Source organism: Pseudophryne corroboree (genome assembly GCF_028390025.1).
Source record: "Pseudophryne corroboree isolate aPseCor3 chromosome 3 unlocalized genomic scaffold, aPseCor3.hap2 SUPER_3_unloc_17, whole genome shotgun sequence".
Taxonomy (NCBI): Eukaryota; Metazoa; Chordata; class Amphibia; order Anura; family Myobatrachidae; genus Pseudophryne; species Pseudophryne corroboree.
Genome location: NW_026967505.1, coordinates 252,146 through 277,178, shown reverse-complemented (window position 1 = coordinate 277,178; position 25,033 = coordinate 252,146). Strand labels below are relative to the sequence as shown.

The following is a 25,033-nucleotide window of genomic DNA, read 5'->3' as shown; positions in this document are numbered from 1 at the left end:
TCACACCAAGAAACATATTTCCGCCATATACGGTGATAATGTTTTAACGTCACATCTTTCCTAGCCTTGATCAGGGTAGGAATTATTTTCTCTGGAATTCCTTTTTCCGCTAGAATCCGGCGTTCAACCGACATGCCATGAAACGCAGCCGCGGTAAGTCTTGGAACAGTCAGGGCCCCTGCCGCAGCAGGTCCTGCCTTAGAGGAAGAGGCCACGGATCTTCTGTGAGCAACTCTTGCAGCTCCGGATACCAAGTCCTCCGTGGCCAATCTGGAACAATGAGGATTGTTCTGACCCTGCTCATTCTTATTATTCTCAACACTTTGGGTATGAGAGGAAGAGGAGGAAACACATAGACCGATCTGAACACCCAAGGTGTCACCAGAGCATCTACCGCTACCGCCTGAGGGTCCCTTGATCTGGCGCAATACTGCTTTAGCTTTTTGTTGAGACGGGATCCCATCATGTCGATTTGAGGCAGTCCCCATCGATCCGTGATCTGTGCGAAGACTTCTTGATGAAGTCCCCACTCTCCCGGATGCAGGTCGTGACTGCTGAGGAAGTCCGCCTCCCAGTTGTCCACCCCCGGGATGAACACTGCTGATAGTGCTCTTACATGGCCTTTCGCCAAGCGTAGAATCCTGGTCGCTTCTGTCATGGCCACTCTGCTCCTTGTTCCACCTTGCCTGTTTATATGAGCCACTGCCGTGACGTTGTCTGACTGAATCTGAACCGGTTTTCTCCGAAGCAATTCCTCCGCTTTACATAGGGCGTTGTATATGGCCCTCAACTCCAGGACGTTGATGTGGAGACAAGTCTCTAGGTTTGACCAGAGACCTTGGAAATTTCTTCCCAGTGTTACTGCTCCCCAGCCTCGGAGGCTTGCGTCCGTGGTCACCAGGACCCAGTCCTGAATGCCGAACCTGCGACCCTCTAAAAGGTGAGCACTGTTCAGCCACCACAGGAGAGATACCATGGTCCTGAGAGACAGGGTGATCCTTTGATGCATTCGTAAATGGGACCTGGATCACTTGTCCAAGAGGTCCCATTGAAAGGTCCTTGCATGGAACATGCCGAAAGGGATGGCCTCGTATGAAGCCACCATCTTCCTCAGGACCCGCGTGCAATGATGCACTGAAACCTTTTTGTTTGTTTTAAGAGGTTCCTGACCATGGCTATGAGCTCCTGAACCTTTTCGATTGGAAGAAAAACCTTTTTCTGGTCTGTGTCTAGAATCAGGCCCAAAAAGGTCAGACGCGTTGTAGGGACTAGCTGGGACTTTGGTATTTTGAGAATCCAGCCGTGTATCTGCAACGTCTTCATGGACAGAGACACACTGACCAGCAACTTCTCCCGAGATCTCGCCTTTATGAGGAGATCGTTCAAGTATTGGATAATTGTGACCCCCTACCTGCGCAGGAGCACCATAATTTCCGCCATTACCTTGGTAAAAATCCTCGGGCCGTGGAAAGCCCAAACGGCAACGTCTGAAATTGGTAGTGACAGTCCTGCACTGCAAATCTCAGGAACGCCTGATGAGGGGGGAATATCGGAACATGAAGGTATGCATCCTTTATGGCCAGGGACACCATCCAATCCCCCCCTTCAGGCTGGCGATGACCGCCCTGAGTGATTCCATCTTGAACCTCTTCAAGTACAGGTTCAGAGATTTTAGGTTAAAAATGGGTCTGACCGAACAGTCCGGTTTCGGAACCACAAACAGGGTCGAGTAATATCCCTCTCCTTGCTGGAGATGAGGAACTGTGACAATCACCTTTTGAATATACAATTTTTGGATTGCCGCCAACACTAGCTAGGGAAGCCGGAAGAGCCGATTTGAAAAACCGGTGAGGAGGCAAGTCTTCGAATTCCAGCCTGTATCCCTGAGAAACAATCTCTAATGCCCAGGGATCCATCTGCGAGTGAACCCAGATGTGGCTGAAAAACCGAAGACGAGCCCCCACTAGATCTGCCTCCCCCCGGGAAGCCCCAGCGTCATGTGGTGGACTTTGCAGAGGCAGGGGAGGACTTTTGCTCTTGGGAACTAGCGGTGTGCAGCTTCTTTCCCCTACCTTTCCCTCTGGCAACAAAGGACGATCCCCGTACCTTTTTGTTTTTATTGGAATGAAAGGACTGCATTTGATAATGAGGTGCCTTTTTTGTATGCTGCGGGGGGACATAAGGTAAGAAATTCGACTTACCAGCCGTAGAGACAAGGTCCGAGAGGCCGTCTCCAAACATCTCCTCCCCTTTGTAAGGCAAGGACTCCATATGCCACTTTGAATCGGCATCTCCCGTCCACTATCCGGTCCACAAGAGCCGCCTAGCAGAAATAGACATAGCATTTATTCTGGAGCTTAATAAACAAATGTCTCTCTGAGCATCTCTCATATACAAGGCAGCATCTCTGATATGCTCTATGGTCATTTGAATAGCATCCCTATCTAAGGTGTCAATCTCCATAGAAAAGGAATCTGCCCATGCCACAACCGCACTACAAACCCAGGCCGACGCCATAGCCGGTCTAGCAATAGTACCTGAATGAGTGTAAATGTGCTTCAAGGTAATTTCCTGCCTGCGGTCAGCAGGTTCCTTGAGGGTAGCCGTATCCTGAGAAGGCAGTGCCACCTTTTTGGACAATCGTGTCAGCGCCTTGTCTACTTTAGGCGAAGATTCCCAGCGTATCCTATCAGTTTGTGGAAAAGGATACGCCATAAGAATCCTTTTGGGAACTTGTGGTCTCCTATCCGGAGATTCCCAAGCCTTTTCGCACAATTCACTTAGTTCAAATGATGGAAAGGTGACTTCAGGCTTTTTCTCTTTATACATGTGTACCCTCGTGTCAGGGACCAAGGGTTCTTCAGTAATATGCAAAATCTCTTTAATGGCAATAATCATGTACCGAATACCTTTTGCCACTTTCGGCTGTAATTTTGCATCTTCATAGTCGACACTAGAGTCAGTATCTGTCGGTATCTGTGTCATCGATCTGGGATATGGTGCGCTTTTGAGACCCCGAAGGGCCTGGCGCCACAGGGACAGGCATGGACTGGGTACCTGACTGATCCCTAGCTTTTGCCTTGTCTAACCTTTTATGCAATAGATTAACATTTGCATTCAAGACATTCAGCATAACCACCCATTCCGGTGTCGGCGTTGCCGACGGCAACATGACATTCAAGCACTCCCCCTCCACATTGAGCGAGCCTTCGTCAAACATGTCGACACATGCGTACCGACACACTTCACACACACAGGGAACCCCTTTCCTGAAGACAGTATCCCTGTCAAGGCCCTTTGGAGAGACAGAGAGTATGCCAGCACACCCCCCAGCGCAATGATCCTGGAGACCAACACAAAATGTTTTTCCCCAGCAGCGCTGTATAATGTTATCCGCCAATTATGTGCCCCCTCCCTCTCTTTTAAACACCTCTTCACCGTGTGTAAGCAGGGGAGAGTCCGGGGAGCTTCCTCTCAGCGGTGCTGTGGAGAAAAAATGGCGCTGGTGAGTGCTGAGGGAGAAGCCCTGCCCCCTCGGCGTCGGGCTTCTGTCCCGCTCAAAACTTACAAAAATATGGCGGGGGCTCTTTTATATACATGTACAGTGCCCACCTGTACATGTATATTGTCTTTTGCCATAAGAGGTGTATATATTGCTGCCCAGGGCGCCACCCCCCCTGCGCCCTGCACCCTTACAGTGACTGGAGTGTGTGAGGTGTATGGGAGCAATGACGCACAGCTGCAGTGCTGTGTGTTACCTCCGTGAAGCTGAAGGCTTCTGCCGCCTGACGACTTCTGTCTTCTATTCTTCTCGCTGTGAGAACGGCGGCGCGGCTCCGGGGGTGGATGCCCAGTAAGAACCTGTGTTCACCCCCTCTGGAGCTAATGGTGTCCAGTAGCCGAGGAAGCAGAGCCTATCTTAGACAAGAAGGTCTGTTCCTCTCTCCTCAGTCCCTCGATGCAGGGAGCCTGTTGCCAGCAGTGCTCCCTGTGAAAAAGTAGAGAAAAAGTCCAAACAAAAATGCTTCTAGGCAGAGAACTCAGGAGAGCTCTCTGCAGTGCACCCATGCTGATCTGGGCACAGTGTAAAACTGAGGTCTGGAGGAGGGGCATAGAGGGAGGAGCCAGTGCACACCCAGAGTCCAAAGCTTTTTTAAAGTGCCCTATCTCCTGCGGAGCCCATCTTTTCCCCATGGTCCTTACAGAGTCCCAGCATCCTCAAGGACGTTAGAGAAATCATCATTAAGTCTAATTATCAACTGGTTCTGAGCGGGACCCATACGCCTCTTTACTGTCTCCAGCAGCCCCTGGTACTGCACTGTGACCATCCACCCTCTCTTTCCACTACTGCCACCCGCCCTGTGTCCCCCCACTACTGCCACCCACCCTGTCCTCCCCCACTACTGCCACTACCCTCTCTCCCCTCTGACACATAAGCGCTGCTTGGCGACAATATTACCCACAGACAGTGGCACCGGCAGCCCCCACTACAGCACTAGTGCCACCACCCTGTCTCCGACATCTCAGCACTGCTTGGGGATCCTTGGTACTTCTGGTAACAGTCCTTAATCTGCAGATGGAAGCAAGCAGGGCAGTAAGGAGGCAGAAGCTGCTTCTGGTACCATGGTCTGTGGTCATGTAGGGCTGGGAGATTCAGTAAGATTATGTAATAGTCACCATTTTACAGGCAGCCGGTGAAGGGAGCAGAGAATGGGTGTTATGTGGCAGGAACGGGCTGGTTAGGTAACAGCCTGGCTGCTGCATTCTGTACAAGCTACAACCGCTGCAACTCTTTTGCTGGGAGACCGAGGTAGAGGACATTGCAGTAGTCTATGTGTGATGATACAAGTACATGGATGACTGTAGGTAGATCTTCTGAGGGAAATAAGTGCTGGAGTCTGGCTATGTTCCTCGGATGAGGATCTGATTGTGGCTGATACCTGATGTCTAAGTGTCACTCCACCATCCAGTACACCAAGATTCCGCATATGGGGGGTCATCCTGAGTTGTTCGCTCGTTGCCGATTTTCGCAACAGAGCGATTAATGCGAAAAAAATGCGCATGCGCATGGTACGCAGTGTGATAAGTATTTTAGCTCAAAACTTTGTAGATTTACTCACGGCAGAACGAAGAATTTTCATCGTTGAAGTGATCGGAGTGGGAGTGAAGGGAAGTGGGTGTTTCTGGCCAAAAACTGACCGTTTCCAGAAAGTGTGCAGAAAAACGCAGACGTGCCAGGATAAAACGCGGGAGTGTCTGGAGAAACGGGGGAGTGGCTGGCCGAACGCAGGGCATGTTTGTGACGTCAAACCAGGAAAGAAATGGCCTGAGCTGATCGCAGTGTAGGAGTAAGTCTGGAGCTACTCAGAAACTGCTAAGAATTTTCTATTCGCTATTCTGCTAATCTTTCGTTCACAATTCTGTTAAGCGTAGATACACTCCCAGAGGGCGGCGGCCTAGCGTGTGCAATGCTGCTACAATCAGCTAGCGAGCGAACAACTCAGAATCACCCCCATGATCAGCATTTTGTAACGCTGAACCCCCAAGCGTAATTCTGGTTGGTTTGCAAAGCTGAGCTGTAGACCTGCTCTTTGTTGGTGAGCTTCTATCATAAGGACCTGTTTCACCAGGACTGAGTCACAGCCACCTGGCATCACCCACACCTGGAGCTCAGCTAGACAACCATATAGGATTGGTACTGGGTTCTCAGTACCTGGAGAAAAAGACAAGTCATCTGTATAGCAGTGGTAGATGAGGGCATGACATCTGATTATTTCACCCTGCGGTAGCATGTATATTGCAAAAAGCATAGGATAGGATAAGAACCTTGAAGAACAACGCATGGCCATGATAAGTATACTCCAGATTAAAATGGTTCCTCACCTGAGTGATGTCTATTGTGTGCAAAAAGAGACAATTTATTTCCCTGTGTGACTTCGCTGATGTCTAACAAGATGTGATTTTCGTGTAAAACATTTCCCACACTCAGAACATGGAAATGGCTTCTCACCTGTGTGACTTCTGTTATGTCTAACAAAAACTGATTTGTGTGCAAAACATTTCCCACACTCAGAACATGGAAATGGCTTCTCACCTGTATGACTTTGCTGATGTGTAACAAGTTGTGATTTCTGTGTAAAACATTTCCCACACTCAGAACATGGAAATAGCTTCTCACCTGTGTGACTTCTGTTATGTCTAACAAGATCTGATTTGCGTGCAAAACATTTCCCACACTCAGAACATGGAAATGGCTTCTCACCTGTGTGACTTCTCTGATGTTTAACAAGATCTGATTTGTTTGCAAAACATTTCCCACACTTAGAACATGAAAAAGGCTTCTCACCTGTGTGACTTCTCTGATGTTTAACAAGTAGGGATTTCCAGGTAAAACTTTTCCTGCACTCAGAGCAAGAAAATGGCTTCTCACGTGTGTGACTTCTCTTATGTATAATAAGATTTGATATGTGTGCAAAACATATCCCACACTCAGAACATGGAAATGGCTTCTCACCTGTGTGAGTTCGCTGATGTATAACAAGATATGATTTCTGTGTAAAACATTTCCCACACTCAGAACATGGAAATGGTCTCTCACCTGTGTGAGTTCTGTGATGTATAACAATATCTGATTTCCGTGTAAAACATTTCCCACACTCAGAACATGGAAATGGCTTCTCACCTGCGTGACTTCTCTGATGTATAACAAGATTTGATATGTGTGCAAAACATATCCCACACTCAGGACATGGAAATGGCTTCTCACCTGTGTGAGTTCGCTGATGTATAACAAGATATGATTTCTGTGTAAAACATTTCCCACACTCAGAACATGGAAATGGTCTCTCACCTGTGTGAGTTCTGTGATGTATAACAATATCTGATTTCTGTGTAAAACATCTCCCACACTCAGAACATGGAAATGGCTTCTCACCTGTGTGACTTCTCTGATGTTTAACAAGATCTGATTTCTGTGTAAAACATTTCCCACATTCAGAACATGGAAACGGCCTCTCACCTGTGTGACTTCTCTGATGTCTAACAAGATGTGATTTCCGTGCAAAACATTTCCCACACTCAGAACATGGAAATGCCTTCTCACCTGTGTGACTTCTCTGATGTATAACAAGATCTGATTTGTATGTAAAACATTCCTTACACTCCGGACATATCAGTGGCCTTTCACCTACCTTACCTGTGTGTGGGTTAATAGGCTTTGTGTTCTGTGTAAAACATTTGGCATCTATAGAACAGGGAAACACTGTATCTACTGTCAGAGCTGTAACAGATGCACCAATATCAGAGTGATCAGGAGAACATTCCCCAGGATCAGGGGGATCAGCTGATAGAGCTGGATGTATAATTGGGGTAATGGGGTTATCTCCTGGAGAATCCTGTCTACTGTCATTATCTTTTATGTCACAATCCGGGGTGAACATTAGATGTCCTTCTGAGATATTCCTGCTTGTGTGTCCATCTGCTGGAAATAAAATACATTATGGAAATGTGACATTTTCTGTAACAATATTAATCTTGTAAACAATAGGAGAAGACGACTCTCTGGGACACTTAATTATAAATGTGTGTGTATAATAAAACATAACTTCTAATGAAGGCTTTATAATATTATGTCTCAGACTATCATTGTGTCCACCCTCCTGAGAACACTCACAATAACAAATGTAATATTATAATAAGACTTAGATATATCTCTCTCTTGTACTGGTAACTAACCATGAAGTATATATGGAGATATAGTCACTCGTTTAGTCCTATGTCAGCACCAATGTAAAACAATGGATGGGGAACATATCGTATGAATTGGAGATTCTAGACGAACAATAACATCAGTCATATGAGCTGATGGATCAGAGTAATGTCTCCTAACGTTACTCCTGGAAGCATTGGTAAGGTAGCATTCCTTTATGTGTGTGCTCATACGCTGGTAAGCCTGTACATGTGTTACTCACCCTTATATAAGGTATATTGCTACAGCAGAGTAGGTGTGGAACAAGGTACTTTACATGCAATACACCATATAATACACTGCAATCATCATCATCTGCTAGGTTATAATCTACTTTCTCTTACGTCCTAGAGGATGCTGGGGTCCATTTAGTACCATGGGGTATAGACGGGTCCTTTGGGAGCCACTGGCACTTTAAGAGTTTAATAGTGTGGGCTGGCCCCTCCCGGAGGAGGAGGAGCCGGTCACAGCTAGGGGAACTCCTAAGAGTTTTCTTAGTTTTTTTATTTTCTAGAGTTAGTTAGGTTACAGGAAGGCTGCTGGCAACAGACTCCCTGCTTCGTGGGACTTAGGGGGGGGTCGGGAATAGGAACCAACTTCCTGAAGAGTTAATGGTTCTCTAGTCCGCTGACAGGACACTGAGCTCCTGTGGGTGCTGATCGCAAGCCCACGAGGCGACTGCTCACTCCCGCAGCGCGACCGCCACCCCCTAACAGAGCCAGACGAAAGAAAAGTGGGGAGTACAGCGCCAGCATCCCAGTTAGCGGGTTGCCGGCGGGTATGGCGGCACAAGGGTGGGAGCGCAGCTCTGACAGGCTGCGCTCCAGGAAGGCTCAGCAACACACAGTGTAGGCGCTTTGAGGGGCGTCCTGAGCCAGCGCGGATAAACCCTACACTGGTCACGCAGATAACAGGGGCTAATCCCCCTGTTATCACTAAAATCCTCAGGCCAGTATAAACAATTAGTGCAGGAAGCCGCACGCCATTACAAGAGGCGGGGCTTCCTCTCAGAGCAGATCCAGCACTCACCAGCGCCATTTTCTCCCTGCAAATCATAGGAACTAGGACACTGACAGGGAGCGCTGCCCTCCCTATTAAAGTCAGCGCCGGGCTTTTATCATAATAACTGCCTACAGGGGCGCTGTGTGGCTGGCTCCTTATACTTTGTGACTCTCTGAAGGTACTCTGGGGGAAACTGTGTCTGACATTTTCCTGTGTGCGTGTGTGTGTGTGTATGTGTGTGTGTGTGTGTAAGTGTGTATATCTCACATTACCATGTCTAAGAACTCTGTGTCCTGTGCTGCAGAGTGTGTATCTTCTCCTGAGGAGTCTATTCCATGTACTCAGGACTGCAATGTGCTGTCTCAGCCTTCTGAATCCAAACCACCATGGGTGGATTCTTTAAGGGGAATGATATCCCAGATTTCAACAAGGATGTCACATACTGAGAAAGAGACGCAGTTTTGAGACAATCTGTAGTGGGTATGAAGTATTCAGCTCCCACTACTTCATCTAAAACCCCACCTACACACTCCAAAAAACGTACACTTGCCCAGATAAAGCAAGCTGACAATGATACCGACTCTGATACAGGGGGACGGTGATGGGGATATGCAGAGGGGGGGGGGGGGGGGGTGTAGCCCTTGCTAAAGGGGTGCAGCTAATGACTGATGCCATTAGGGATGTTTTGCATATTTCTGAGAAAGTTCCGGAACAAGTAGAGGAATCTTATTTTACAGTAAATAAGAAGTCCTCGCTTACCTTCCCTGCTTCTAAGGAGTTAAACTCCTTGTTTGAAAAATCCTGGGAAAACACAGAGAAAAAAATTCAAGATCCCTAAAAGAATTCTCATTGCTTTCCCTTTCCCTGAAGAGGATAGGAAGAAGTGGGAAAACCCACCTATAGTAGACGCTTCTGTATCTAGGCTGTCTAAAAAGGTGGTTTTACCTGTCGCTGGTCCAACCGCCTTAAAGGAGCCGGCTGATCGCAAGATTGAAACTACGCTCAAATCACTATACACAGCTACAGGCGTGGCTTTAAGGCCCACTATTGCTTGTGCGTGGATTTCTAAATCCATAGTAAAGTGGTCAGGCACCTTACTAGAGGACTTAGATACTATGTATAGGAGTGAAATTGACTTGTTTTTACAGGATTCTGCAGGTTTCATGGTGGAGGCCATGAAGGACATTGGCCTGCTACTTCCATGGCTGTCTCGGCATGCAGAGGACTCTGGCTACGCCAATGGACTGCGGATGCAGTATCCAAGAAAAGTGTGGAGAACCTGCCATTCACAGGTCAGGCACTATTTGGGGACGCATTGGATGCGTGGATTTCCACGGCGACTGCAGGTAATTCAACATTTCTTCCCTCCGCAGCAGCACCAGCTAGGAAATCTTATCATAGACCTACACTGCAGTCCTTTTGGACCGCAAAATTTAAAAAATCCAAACCCTCTCCAAACCTTCTTTAGAGGAGGTTGGGGAAGATCTAAAAAACCTCACCAACAGGTTCGCAGGAATAGAAACCAGGTTCTGCTTCCTCCAAATACTAAGAATGACCGTGTACCTCTCAGCCTGGAGATCAGGCAGGTGGGAGCGAGACTAAAAGATTTCAGTCACGTCTGAGCGTCATCATGCCTAGACCCCTGGGTGATGGATATTGTTACCCAGGGGTACAGACTGGAGTTTCAGGAACTCCCACCTTACAGATTCTTCAAATCAGGCTTACCAGCTTCGCTGACAGAAAGTGCTATCCTACAGGAAGCCATTCAAAAATTGGTACAAACAAATGTCATTGTTCCAATTCCACCTCACCCAAAAACCAAGGGTGATTACGCAAACCTGTTTGTGGTACCAAAACCGGACGGTTCGGTAACGCCTATATTGAACCTGAAGTCGTTGAACCCCTAACTTGAGGGTTTTCCAATTCAAGATGGAGTCTCTGAGAGTGGTGATCTCAGGTCTGGAGGAGGGGGAATTCCTAGTATCCCTGGATATCAAGGATGCGTACCTTCACATTCTGATCTGGCCGCCTCACCAGGCCTATCTACGGTTTGCACTACAGGACTGTCACTATCAGTTCCAGACATTGCCATTTGGCCTCTCCACAGCACCGAGGGTGTTCACTAAGGTCATGGCGGAGATCATGCTCCTCCTATGCAAACAGGGAGAAGCTGTTGCAGAGTATTGCGCTCTCAACTCAACTAATCTAGGATCATGGGTGGATCCTGAACCTTCCAAAAGTCACATTTGGAACTGACAAGGAGACTGCCCTTCCTGGGGATGATACTCAACACGGAAGTGCAGAGGGTGTTTCTACCGGTGGAGAAAGCGTTGGTGATCCAATCAATGGTCAGGGATGTCTTGAAACCTCCCCGGGTATCTGTTCAGGGCCATCTTTTCGTATGGGCTCAATGGTCTCTTGCCAAAGGGCCCCAGGAGTAAAAGGGCCCTAGGCTGATAGCTGAGGGTCCCCTCTTTCCAAGGTTACCAGATTTTTGAAAATCGGCACTGGGGAACCGGAGATATCTGACTTCAAAACAGTGGTCCCCATCCAAGCCATTTAATTGTCCTTCCCAGCCAGATATCTCGGGTTCTGTCTGACTTAGATTTTTTCTGAGGGTATACGCAAAAAGCTGGGACTCTCCCCTTTTGGTGAACACTGGCAGCTTGTCTCTACTATGCCCAGAATCAGGGATATCAGCCTTCAAGCAGCTTGTCTCTGCTCCAGCTCCACACGCCTGGTATGCAATTTTATATTTTTGTTGGTGGATTGCTCTGGCTCCAGAACTCTGATCCCCAAGTCCCCATTACCTCCTGGGACTCTAGTTTTTTGCATCCCATTAAAGTTAAGAAATCTATTTCCAGGAACTGGAGATATCTGCAGTCAAGCAAGCTGCCCTCCGGGCAGAAAATTATTTATATTAAGCCCACTCCACTATCAACCCCTCCCTTACATATTAAACATTCCCTACCAACCTGAAAATCATGTACCAGGGCCCCGTCATTCAGCCCAATGTCCCCTTCTACAGTTTAGTGTTCTCATTCCTGCCCCATCTGTGCAGGAAAGGAGTAATTAGCAGAAATTATTTCTACAGGTCCTACATGCTGAGCAAAAAATAGAACACCCCCTACCGCCCGTGGGACATCAAAGCTGCCGCTGACAGCACCCCCACCCCTACTGCTGGAGGATGGGTAGGGGCCCCAGTGCATTGCTGTGCCCAGGGTTCTACACTGCTGTTAGGATGGCTCTGTATCTGTTCATCAGTGTATTCACATTCTGGGGAATACACTATGGAAGATTCCATGCACGGTTCTTCCAGCTGGATCTCCTGGACAAGTGGTCAGAATCGCATCTTCACATGCACCAGCGGATATGCCTGTCGCCGAAAGCCAGAATTTCACTACTCTGGTGGCTGCAAACTTCTCACCTGCTCGAGGGCCGCAGGTTCGGGATTCAGAATTGGATTCTTCTAACCACGGATGCAAGCCTCAAAGGTTGGGGAGTAGTCACCCTGGGAGAAAACTTTCAAGAAAAGTGGTCAAGCCAGGAATCGGTCCTTTCAATAAACATTCTGGAACTAAGGGCCATATACAATGGCCTTCTACAAGCAACTCATCTTCTGCAAGATCGAGCCATTCAGGTTTAGTCGGATGTCACAGCGGTGTCCTACATAAACAGGCAGGGTGGAGCGAAGAGCAGGGCTGCAATGTGAGAGGTTACAAGAATCCTCCTCTGGGCAGAAAGACACGCGCTGGCGGCGATCTTCATTCCGGGAGTGAACAACTGGGAAGCGGACTTCCTCAGCAGATACGATCTCCATCCAGGAGAGTGTGGACTTCATCAAGAAGTCTTTGCAGACGTAACGCGTCTTTGGGGAACTCCTCAAATAGACATGATGGCGTCATGCCTCAAGATAAAGCTTCGGAGGTATTATACCAGGTCTCGGGACCCTCAGGCAGTAGCATTAGACGCTCTGGTAACACCATGGGTGTTCAAATCGGTCTACACGGAACGATTGCCTGTCATCACTCCAGCATTGTTCCGGCATTTCCCTCCTCTCCTCCTAACCCATGGTGCTACGGGTGAATCTGGTGGAGCTGTGAATTATAGGAGGACATACATGTGGGGTTCCTGTGCAGCCATATACGCTACCCTGTGCCACTGCATCCTAGTACCCTCTCCTCTCCTGCCTTATTACTGACCTGGTTCACCTGCCCAGTTTTTTCTGATTTGGGCTTCCCTGCCTGAAGTGGTCATCTTGAAAACTGGCAATATAGCCACATGCCCTCCTGAAACCAACCGCTTGTCTGGGAGCTACAGACACTGCCAGCCCATGATCGGTGCCCTTCACTACAGTCTTGGTGATTTCCGGCAGGGACTTCTGAATGAAGACAGCCGACAGAGCGCTTACGTGATTTTCCGCCCAGCGAAGAATCCTGGTGGCTTCCGCCATCGCAACTCTGCTTCTTGTCCCGCCTTGGCGGTTCACATGAGCCACTGCTGTGACATTGTCTGATTGAATCAGAACCGGTAGGTTTCGAAGAAGACTCTCCGCTTGTCGAAGGCCGTTGTAAATGGCCCTGAGTTCCAACACAGTGATGTGTAGACAGGACTCCTGGTCTGACCACAGTCCCTGAAAATGTCTTCCTTGTGTGACTGCTCCCCATCCTCGGAGGCTCGCGTCCGTGGTAACCAGGATCCAATCCTGAATTCCGAACCTGCGACCCTCCAGCAGGTGAGTACTTTGCAACCACCACAGGAGAGACACCCAGGCCCCTGGGGACAGAGTTATTTTCCGATGTAAGTGCAGATGGGACCCCGACCACTTGTCCAGAAGGTCCCATTGAAAAGTCCTTGCATGGAACCTTCCGAAGGGAATGGCCTCGTAGGCCGCCACCATTTTCCCAGAACTCGAGTGCATTGGTGAACTGACACCCTTTTCGTTTTAGCAGGTCTCTTACCATGTTCTGGATGTCATGGGCTTTCTCCAGTGGGAGAAAGACCTTAATTTTTTCTGTATCCAGTATATAATTATCTTGGTGAAAATCCTTGGGGCCGTGGAAAGCCCAAATGGCAACGTCTGAAATTGGTAATGACAATCCTGTACAGCGAATCTCAGGTATTCCTGATTGAGGGGGAGTGGGGGGGGGGGGGGTTATATGGGGACTTGAAGGTACGCATCCTTTATGTCCAGAGACACCATAAACTCCCCCTCCTCCATATTGGCTTATCGCTCTGAGTGATTCCATTTTGAATTTGAATATTTTTATGTACAGGTTTAGGGATTTCAGATTCAAAATAGGTCTGACCGAACCGTCCGGTTTCGGGACCACAAAGAGGGTTGAGTAGTAACCTCTTCCCTGCTTGGTCAAGGAAACCCTGATTATTACTTGCTGTAGACACAGCATTTGAATTGCAGCTAACACTACATCCCGTTCCGATGTGGAAGCTGGTAGGGATGACTTGAAAAATCGGCGCGGGGCCACCTCCTCGAATTCCAGTTTGTAACCCTGGGAAACTATTTCCAACACCCAAGGATTCAGGTCTGAGCTGACCCAGGCCTGGCTGAAAAGTCAAAGACGTGCCCCCACCGGTGCTGACTCCCTCAGGGGAGTCCCAGCGTCATGCTGTGGGTTTTTGAGTAGCCGGGGGAAGACTTTTGTTCCTGGGCACCTGCCGAAGCAGGTGCTCTTTTGCCTCTGCCCTTACCTCTGGCGAGGAAGGAGGATCTCCGACCTCTTCTAGACTTGTGCGACCGAAAGGACTGCATCTGATAGGGTGGTACTTTCTTTTGCTGTTGGGGAATAAATGGTAAAAAGTTTGATTTACCTGCTGTAGCTGTGGAAACCAAGTCCGTCAGCCCATCCCCAAACAATATATTTCCGTTATAGGGTAGAACTTCCATATGTTTTTTGGAATCCGCATCACCCGTCCATTGGCGAGTCCATAAGGATCTTCTCGCTGAGATAGACATGGCATTGGCCCTAGAAGCCAGCAATCCAATGTCCCTTTGAGCATCCCTCATAAATAAGACTGCGTCTTTAATATGGCCTAGAGTTAAGAATATAGTATCCTTATCCATATTATCAAAATCAGCTGTCAGCTCATCTGTCCAAGCTGAAATCGCGCAACACACCCATGCCGACGCAATTGTCGGTCTAAGGACTGCTCCAGTATGAGAATAAATACACTTTAAGGTAGTCTCCTACCTGCGATCTGCAGGGTCCCTAAGGGCAGCTGTGTCAGGAGACGGTAGTGCCACTTTCTTGGACAAACGCGTCAGGGCCTTGTCCACAGTGGGGGATGATTCCCACATCTCCCTGTCCTGTTTAGGGAAGGGGTATGCCATATAAATAATTTTTGGGATCTGCGGTCTCTTTTCCAGAGTCTCCCAAGCTTTTTCAAAGAAATCATTTAGTTAATGAGATGTGGGAAAGTTAATAATCTGTTTCTTTCCCTTAAACATGTGCACCCTTGTGTCAAGGGCCGAGGGTTCATCCACAATATGCAACACATCCCTTATTGCCACAATTATACACTGAATGCTTTGTCACCCTAGGGTGCAATTTCACTTTGTCATAGTCGACACTGGAATCAGAGTCCGTGACGGTAGTAGTGTCTTGTGTTAAGGGACGCTTTTGAGACCCCGACGGGCCCTGCGAGTCGGTCCAATCCGAGGATTGACCCCCTGATGTCCCCCCTAATTCAGCCTTATCAAGCCTCTTATGTAAGGATGCCACACTTGCATTCAACATATGCCACATATCCATCCATTCCTGAGTCTGTACAACCGACGGGGACACACCACTCATTTGCTCCACCTCCTCCTTGGAAAAGCCTCATGGTCCTTACGGAGTCCCCAGCATCCTCTACGGACTAGGAGAAATAGATTTACCGGTAGGTTTAAAATCTTATTATCCCAATGTTATCCTGTGGATAACCTATACGCCCTGCCAGAGAAAGATATACATATCTATCTAAGAGGATAGCATTTGATCGGTGTTGTTGCACTGTTTTGTTGGCAGGTTACTTGATACTTTTGTCCTCATTGGTTGCTATAGGTCACGTGGACGAGGTTCACTCGTATCCCCGGACATAGCGCGTGTCAGATGACATCATTTGATGCGCTGGAGTGAGCGACGGATGGCGACATGGACGGTTCCACCGGGTATATTAACGACACAGGACGTGCACATGCGTGTAGATGGTGACACTAAAGTTACTGGATGATCATTGTGGATGTCTGAGGTATTAATACAATGCAAATTTGTTGAGATATTGTTTCTTTTTCAGATGGAACCATGGGTCGTGCACGTGATGCGACTGGCAAAAGGGAGCCATTGGTTTTGTCCGAGACCGGCATTTGTTTGTTGGTGATCCCTTGTAGACAGCAAGTAGTATCCATCTACAGTGGAAGAAGTATGGACACCAGAGAATCTCAGCGGCGGAACAGTGGGCGAAAGTAGATCATGACAAATCGGGACCACAGGCATTTAGGACGCCTAGCAACCACCAATCGTTCCAAACGCATCAGGAACTGCACCAACAGTACAATGCCAGACCCAGCCAAACAGTCCCACAGTCCCAGATCTGGTGAATTTGAGGGCCACGTGAGATGTGGTGGCACGTCGGACTGGTGCTCTGAAAACCAATCCAAGCCTTTCGGGCACTGTTCCGCCGCTGAGGGCATACCTAAAGGTTAACACTAATGTGATAGCTGTTTTTATGGTAATTATTTTGAGCAATAGAGTAGGACCTGCAGTATAGTGGGGTCCCTTGTCGGGGGGTGCAGGCTTAAATGCACTGAGCAATGCATGAACTAAAACTCCACTGTTTATTATTGTTAGTTAAAATAGTGAGTGCAAGACATATTTATGTATGTAGTAAGGCTACTGGGAGACCTTAGATTGAACAATATTGGATCTGACCATTACATTCCCTAAAGTCATAACCTCAGAACTGCACAGAGCAGGAACTATTATTCACAAGTACTTAGGAATGTGTTCATCATGAACAAGTCCACAATTACCATCTGAAGGTTACACAATTATTTCAAGTCTACACAATTGATATTTGAGGATAAAGCCTTTAACAGAAAACATCCCTGAAGAAGTCACTATTGATGAAACGCGTTGGATGATACACAATTTGTATTTAGAGTGAATTGGGGTGGATAAGAACAAGCCCGCCCATGCAAGGGTGACAACAAGTGCAAAACGCTTGTCTTCTGATTATACAGATATGTACTTGTGATAAGCTTTTAATCTGTTTTACTTGAAGTTCTAGATTCAAATTTCATTTTATTTCTGAATCTTATACGAACTGTATTTGGTGATCTCAGGTCTACTGTATAGCAGGAAATATTTCATACCTGCATCATCTAACAAAATGCATATAAATTAGGCACTCCACAAAAAACATTACTAATTATAGTATATACATACATACATACATATATACACATTTATATATAATCACTAATAATAAACTTCTGCTTGTTACTTTTAATAACATTATAGTGTTGTGTGTAATAACTCTCTACATGTGATATTTGTCATGGATAGCCTTGTGTTAGAAACACCCAACTGAGAACAGGGCTGATGGCGGAGGAGGGTGTAGGATAAGAGATTGCTGTAGTGACTGAGCAATGAGAATATGTGACTTCTGTAATAATAAGAATTTACTCACCGGTAATTCTATTTCTCGTAGTCCATAGTGGATGCTGGGTACTCCGTAAGGACCATGGGGAATAGCGGGCTCCGCAGGAGACTGGGCACTCTAAAGAAAAATTAGGTACTATCTGGTGTGCACTGGCTCCTCCCCCTATGCCCCTCCTCCAGACCTCAGTTAGGGAAACTGTGCCCGGAAGAGCTGACATTACTAAGAAAGGATTTGGAATCCAGGGTAAGACTTATACCAGCCACACCAATCACACCGTACAACTTGTGATAACTATACCCAGTTAACAGTATGAAACAATAATGAGCCTCATTAACAAATGGCTTACAACAAAACCCTTTAGTTACGCAATAACTATATACATGTATTGCAGAGAGCCCGCACTTGGGACGGGCTCCCAGCATCCACTACGGACTACGAGAAATAGAATTACCGGTGAGTAAATTCTTATTTTCTCTGACATCCTAGTGGATGCTGGGTACTCCAAAGCTCCCAAACGGGCGGGAGAGTGCGGATGACTCTGCAGCACCGAATGAGAGAACTCAAGGTCCTCCTCAGCCAGGGTATCAAACTTGTAGAATTTAGCAAATGTGTTTGAACCCAACTAAGTAGCAGCTCGGCAAAGTTGTAAAGCCGAGACCCCTCGGGCAGCCGCCCAAGAAGAGCCCACCTTCCTCGTGGAATGGGCTTTTACAGATTTATGATGCGGCTGTCCAGCCGCAGAATGTGCAAGTTGAATCGTGCTACAGATCCAGCAAGTAATAGTCTGCTTTGAAGCAGGAGCACCCAGTTTGTTGGATGCATACAGGATAAATAGCGAGTCAGTTTTCCTGACTCCAGCCGTCCTGGAAACATAGATTTTCAGGGCCCTGACTACGTCCAGCAACTTGGATACTCCAAGTCCTGAGTAGCCGCAGGCACCACAATAGGTTGGTTCAAATGAAATGCTGATACCATCTTAGGAAGAAATTGGGGATGAGTCCTCAATTCTGCCCTGTCCATATGGAAAATCAGATAAGGGCTTTTACATGACAAAGCCGCCAATTCTGACACACGCCCGGCCAAAGCCAAGGCCAACAGCATGACCACTTTCCACGTGAGATATTTTAGATCCACGGTTTTAAGTGGCTCAAACCAATGTGACTTTAGGAAATCCAACACCACGTTGAGATCCCAAGGTGCCACTGGAGGCACAAAAGGGGGCTGAATATGCAGCACTCCTTTAACAAATGTCTGAACTTCAGGCAATGAAGCCAGTTCTTTTTGGAAGAAAATCGACAGAGCTGAAATCTGGACCTTAATGGAACCCAATTTTAGGCCCATAGTCACCCCTGACTGTAGGAAGCGCAGAAATCGACCCAGCTGAAATTCCTCCGTTGGGGCCATCCTGGCCTCACACCAAACAACATATTTTCGCCATATGCGGTGATAATGTTTTGCGGTCACATCCTTCCTAGCTTTAATCAGCGTAGGAATGACTTCCTCCGCAATGCACTTTTCCTTTAGGATCCGGCGTTACACCGCCATGGCGTCAAACGCAGCCGCGTTAAGTCTTGGAACAGACAGGGCCCCTGCTGCAGCAGGTCCTGTCTGAGCGGCAGAGGTCATGGGTCCTCTGAGATCATGTCTTGAAGTTCTGGGTACCAAGCTCTTCTTGGCCAATCCGGAACAATGAGTATAGTTCTTACTCCTATTCTTCTTATTATCCTCAGTACCTTGGGTATGAGAGGAAGAGGAGGGAACACATAAACCGACTGGTACACCCACGGTGTCACCAGAGCGTCCACAGCTATCGCCTGAGGGTCTCTTGACCTGGCGCAATATCTTTTTAGTTTTTTGTTGAGGCGGGTCTCCACCTTTGGCCGTTCTCAACGGTTTACAATCATTTGGAAGACTTCTGGATGAAGTCCCCACTCTCCCGGGTGGAGGTCGTGCCTGCTGAGGAAGTCTGCTTCCCAGTTGTCCACTCCCGGAATGAACACTGCTGACAGTGCTATCACGTGATTCTCCGCCCATCGAAGAATTCTTGTGGCTTCTGCCATTGCCACCTTGCTTCTTGTGCCGCCCTGGCAGTTTACATGGGCGACCGCTGTGATGTTGTCTGACTGAATCAGAACCGGTTGATTTTGAAGCAGGGGTTCTGCTTGACTCAGGGCGTTGTAAATTGCCCTTAGTTCCAGAATATTTATGTGTAGGGAAGTTTCCTGACTCGACCATTGTCCTTGGAAGTTTCTTCCCTGGGTGACTGCCCCCCAACTTCGGAGGCTTGCATCCGTGGTCACCAGGACCCAGTCCTGTATGCCGAATCTGCGGCCCTCAAGCAGATGAGGACTCTGCAGCCACCACAGCAGAGACACCCTGGTCATCAGGGACAGGGTGATTAACCGATGCATCTGGAGATGCGATCCGGACCACTTGTCCAATAGATCCCACTGGAAGATCCGTGCATGGAACCTGCCGAAGGGAATTGCTTCGTAAGAAGCTACCATCTTTCCCAGGACTCGCGTGCAGTGATGCACCGACACCTGCTTTGGTTTCAGGAGGTCCCTGACCAGAGATAATAATTCCTGGGCCTTCTCCTCCGGGAGAAAGATCTTCTTCTGTTCTGTGTCCAGAATTATGCCCAAGAATAGCAGACGCGTCGCTGGAATCAGCTGCGACTTTGGGATATTCAGAATCCAGCCGTGCTGATGCAGCACTTCCTGAGATAGTGCTACGCTGACTAGCAACTGCTCTTTCGATCTCGCCTTTATAAGGAGATCGTCCAAGTACGGAATAATCATGACTCCCTTCTTTCAGAGGAGCATCATCATTTCGGCCATTAACTTGGTAAATACCCGCGGTGCCGTGGATAGACCGAACGGCAACGTCTGGAATTGGTAATGACAGTCCTGTACCACAAACCTGAGGTACTCCTGGTGGGGTGGATAAATGGGGACATGCAGGTAAGCATCCTTGATGTCCAACGACACCATAAAATCCCCCTCTTCCAGGCTTGCAATAACCGTCCTGAGCGATTCCATCTTGAACTTGAACTTTCTTATATAAATGTTCAAGGATTTTAAATTTAGAATGGGTCTCACCGTACCGTCTGGTTTCGGTACCACAAACATTGTGGAATAGTAACCCCGCCCCTGTTGAAGGAGGGGTACCTTGATTATCACCTGCTGAAGATACAGCTTGTGAATTGCCGCCAGTACTACCTCCCTTTCTCTGAGAGCAGCAGGCAAGGCTGATTTGAGGTAACGGCGAGGGGGAGTCGCCTCGAACTCCAGCCTGTATCCCTGTGATACTGCTTGCAGAACCCAGGGATCCACCTGTGAGCGAGCCCACTGGTCGCTGAAGTTCCGGAGACGCGCCCCCACCGCACCTGGCTCCGCCTGTGGAGCCCCAGCGTCATGCGGTGGATTTAGAGGAAGCGGGGGAAGATTTTTGATCCTGGGAACTGGCTGTCTGGTGCAGCTTTTTCCCTCTTCCCTTGCCTCTGGGCAGAAAGGAAGCGCCTCTGACCCGCTTGCTTTTCTGAGGCCGAAAGGACTGTACCTGATAATATGGTGCTTTCTTAGGCTGTGAGGGAATCTGAGGTAAAAATTTCAATTTCCCAGCTGTTGCTGTGGATACTAGGTCCGAGAGACCATCCCCAAACAATTCCTCACCCTTATAAGGCAGAACCTAAATGTGCCTTTTAGAATCAGCATCACCCGTCCACTGCCGGGTCCATAATACCCTCCTGGCAGAAATGGACATTGCATTAATTCTGGATGCCAGCCGGCAAATATCCCTCTGTGCATCCCTCATATACAAGACGACATCTTTAATATGCTCTATGGTTAGCAAAATAGTATCCCTGTCGAGGGTGTCAATATTATCTGACAGGGTATCAGACCACGCTGCAGCAGCACTACACATCCATGCTGAAGCAATTGCAGGTCTCAGTATAGTACCTGAGTGTGTAAATACAGACTTCAGGATAGCCTCCTGCTTTCTATCAGCAGGCTCCTTCAAGGTGGCCGTATCCTGAGACGGCAGTGCCACTTTTTTTGACAAACGTGTGAGCACCTTATCCACCCTAGTGAATGTTTCCCAACGTGACCTGTCCTCTGGCGGGAAAGGGTACGCCATCAGTTAATTTTTATAAATTACCAGTTTCTTATCGGGGGAAGCCCACGCTTCTTCACACACTTCATTCAACTCATCTGATGGGGGAAAAAACACTGGCTGCTTTTTCTCCCCAAACATAATACCCTTTTTATGGTATTTGGGTTAATGTCAGAAATGTGTAACACATTTTTCATTGCTGTAATCATGCAACGGATGCCCCTAGTGGATTGTGTGTATGACTCATCCTCGTCGACACTGGAGTCAGACTCCGTGTCGACATCTGTGTCTGCCATCTGAGGTAGCGGGCGTTTTTGAGCCCCTGATGGCCTTTGAGACGCCTGGGCAGGCGCGGGCTGAGAAGCCGGCTGTCCCACGGCTGTTACGTAATCCAACCTTTTATGTAAGGAGTTGACACTGTCGGTTAATACCTTCCACATATCCACCCACTCTGGTGTCGGCCCCGCAGGGGGTGACATCACATTTATCGGCACCTGCTCCGCCTCCACATAAGCCTCCTCATCAAACATGTCATGGGGCAGTACGGATGGTGTAATGGTTAGCATTACTGCCTCACAGCACTGAGGTCATGGGTTCGATTCCCACCATGGCCCTAACTGCGCGGCGTTTGTATATTCTCCCCGTACTTGCGTGGGTTTCCTCCGGGTACTCCGGTTTCCTCCCACAATCCAAAAATATACTGGTAGGTTAATTGGCTCCCAACAAAATTAACACTAATATGAATGTGTCTGTGTACATGTGGTAGGGAATATAGAATGTAAGCTCCACTGGGGCAGGGACTGATGTGAATGGGCAAATATTCTCTGTACAGCGCTGCGGAATATGTGTGCGCTATATAAATAACTGGTAATAAATAATAAATAAATAATGTCGACACAGCCGTACCGACACACCGCACACACACAGGGAATGCTCTGACTGAGGACAGGACCCCACTAAGTCCTTTGGGCAGACAGAGAGAGAGTATGCCAGCACACACCACAGCGCTATTTAATCAGGGATTTACACTAACATAAGTGATTTTCCCCTATAGCTGCTTAAAATATACAGTTTGCGCCTAAATTTAGTGCCCCCCCCTCTCTTTTTTACCCTTTGAGCCTGGAAACTGCAGGGGAGAGCCTGGGGAGCTGTCTTCCAGCGGAGCTGTGAAGAGGAAATGGCGCCAGTGTGCTGAGGGAGATAGCCCCGCCCCTTTTTCGGCAGACTTCGTCCGCTCTTATGATTATATTATGGCAGGGGATTTTTACACATATATAGCTTATTAGGCTATATTATGTGCTGTTTTGCCAATTTAAGGTACTCTAATTGCTGCCCAGGGCGCCCCCCCCATCAGTGACCGGAGTGTGAGGTGTGCATGGGGAGCAATGGCGCACAGCTGCAGTGCTGTGCGCTACCTTAATGAAGACCGAAGTCTTCTGCCGCCGATTTCCAGGATTCTCTTCTTGCTTCTGGCTCTGTAAGGGGGACGGCGGAGCGGCTCCGTGACCAGACGACCGAGGCTGGGCCTGTGTTCGATCCCTCTGGAGCTAATGGTGTCCAATAGCCTAAGAAGCCCAAGCTGGCTGCAAGCAGGTAGGTTCGCTTCTCTCCCCTTAGTCCCTCGTAGCATGAGTCTGTTGCCAGCAGATCTCACTGAAAATAAAACCTAACAAATACTTTCTTTATTAGGAGCTCAGGAGAGCCCCTAGTGTGCATCCAGCTCGGCCGGGCACAAAAATCTAACTGAGGTCTGGAGGAGGGGCATAGGGGGAGGAGCCAGTGCACACCAGATAGTACCTAATCTTTCTTTAGAGAGCCCAGTCTCCTGCGGAGCCCGTCTATTCCCCATGGTCCTTACGGAGTACCCAGCATCCACTAGGACGTCAGAAAAAAGTGTTTATTACTCACCTGTGCTGATATCTGTAGGGATTTCCTCCTCCTTACATTGCTGATCACCATTCACATACGTCTCTTCTTTTCCATCTGTATCTTCTGCCTTTATATCAGTCACATACGTCTCTTCTTCTCCCTCTATATCTTCTGCCTTTATATCAGTCACATACGTCTCTTCTTCTCCCTCTATATCTTCTGCCTTTATATCAGTCACATACGTCTCTTCTTCTCCCTCTATATCTTCTGCCTTTATATCAGTCACATACGTCTCTTCTTCTCCCTCTATATCTTCTGTCTTTATATCAGTCACATATGTCTCTTCTTCTCCCTCTATATCTTCTGCCTTTATATCAGTCACATACGTCTCTTCTTCTCCATCTATATCTTCTGCTTTTATATCAGTCACATACGTCTCTTCTTCTCCCTTTATATCTTCTGCCTTTATATCAGTCACATATGTATCTTCTTCTCCCTCTATATCTTCTACCTTTATATCAGTCACATACGTCTCTTCTACTCCCTCTATATCTTCTGCCTTCATATCAGTCACATACATCTCTTCTCCCTTTATATCAGTCACATACGTCTCTTCTTCTTCCTCTATATCTTCTGCCTTCATATCAGTCACATACGTCTCTTCTTCTCCCTCTATATCTTCTGCCTTCATATCAGTCACATACGTCTCTTCTTCTCCCTCTATATCTTCTGCCTTCATATCAGTCACATACGTCTCTTCTTCTCCCTCTGTATCTTCTACCTTCATATCAGTCACATACGTCTCTTCTTCTCCCGCAATATCTTCTGCCTTCATATCAGTCACATACGTCTCTTCTTCTCCTTCTGTATCTTCTGCCTTCATATCAGTCACATACGTCTCTTCTTCTCCCTCTATATCTTCAGCCTTTATATCAATCACATACGTCTCTTCTTCTCCCTCTATATCTTCTGCCTTTATATCAGTCACATACGTCTCTTCTTCTCCCTCTATATCTTCTGCCTTCATATCAGTCACATACGTCTCTTCTTCTCCCTCTATATCTTCTGCCTTTATAACAGTCACATACGTCTCTTCTTCTCCCTCTATATCTTCTGCCTTTATAACAGTCACATACGTCTCTTCTTCTCCCTCTATATCTTCTGCCTTTATATCAGTCACATACGTCTCTTCTCCCACTATATCTTCTGTTTTAATATCAGACAGACATTGTACCTAAAAAACAAACAAAAAACACTATAATGTCATTTGCATACAGTCAGATTAAATGGAGGTTAAACAGTATAATATCAGTAAATAAGACACACACAGCTGCTCTACACATTATATAGTGACAGTCACTTTGGTATATTGGTGAGACCCTAAATCCAACCTACCTGATCCTCCTGTGGGATCCTGTGATACTCCTCTGTACAATCCTGGGAATACAGAGGACGGGGACATCTCTCTGGGGTATCTCTGTTACTGGGTCCATCTGTAGGAAACACACAGTGACTGAGTACAGTGTATATATGTGATTATCAGGTGATGTGTGTATATAGGGGACCCCCATACCTGCTCTCCCCTGTACAATACATGACAGTCTCCTCTTACCCAGTGATGTGAGGGGCCGGTGATTC

At 47.6% G+C, this 25,033-nt stretch overlaps 1 protein-coding gene across 1 annotated transcript; it reads right to left on the bottom strand.

The window, feature by feature from the left end:
- Nucleotides 1-4,167: 4,167 nt before the first annotated feature.
- LOC134983527 (gastrula zinc finger protein XlCGF26.1-like) lies at nucleotides 4,168-23,598 on the bottom strand. Its single transcript, XM_063949182.1, has 2 exons — nucleotides 23,435-23,598; nucleotides 4,168-7,480 (listed from the first exon to the last, which is right to left on the bottom strand). The coding sequence occupies exon 2, from the start codon at nucleotides 7,437-7,439 to the stop codon at nucleotides 5,919-5,921; it is 1,521 nt and encodes a 506-aa protein (XP_063805252.1). The 5' UTR covers nucleotides 7,440-7,480; nucleotides 23,435-23,598; the 3' UTR covers nucleotides 4,168-5,918.
- Between the last annotated feature and the right edge of the window lie 1,435 nt (nucleotides 23,599-25,033).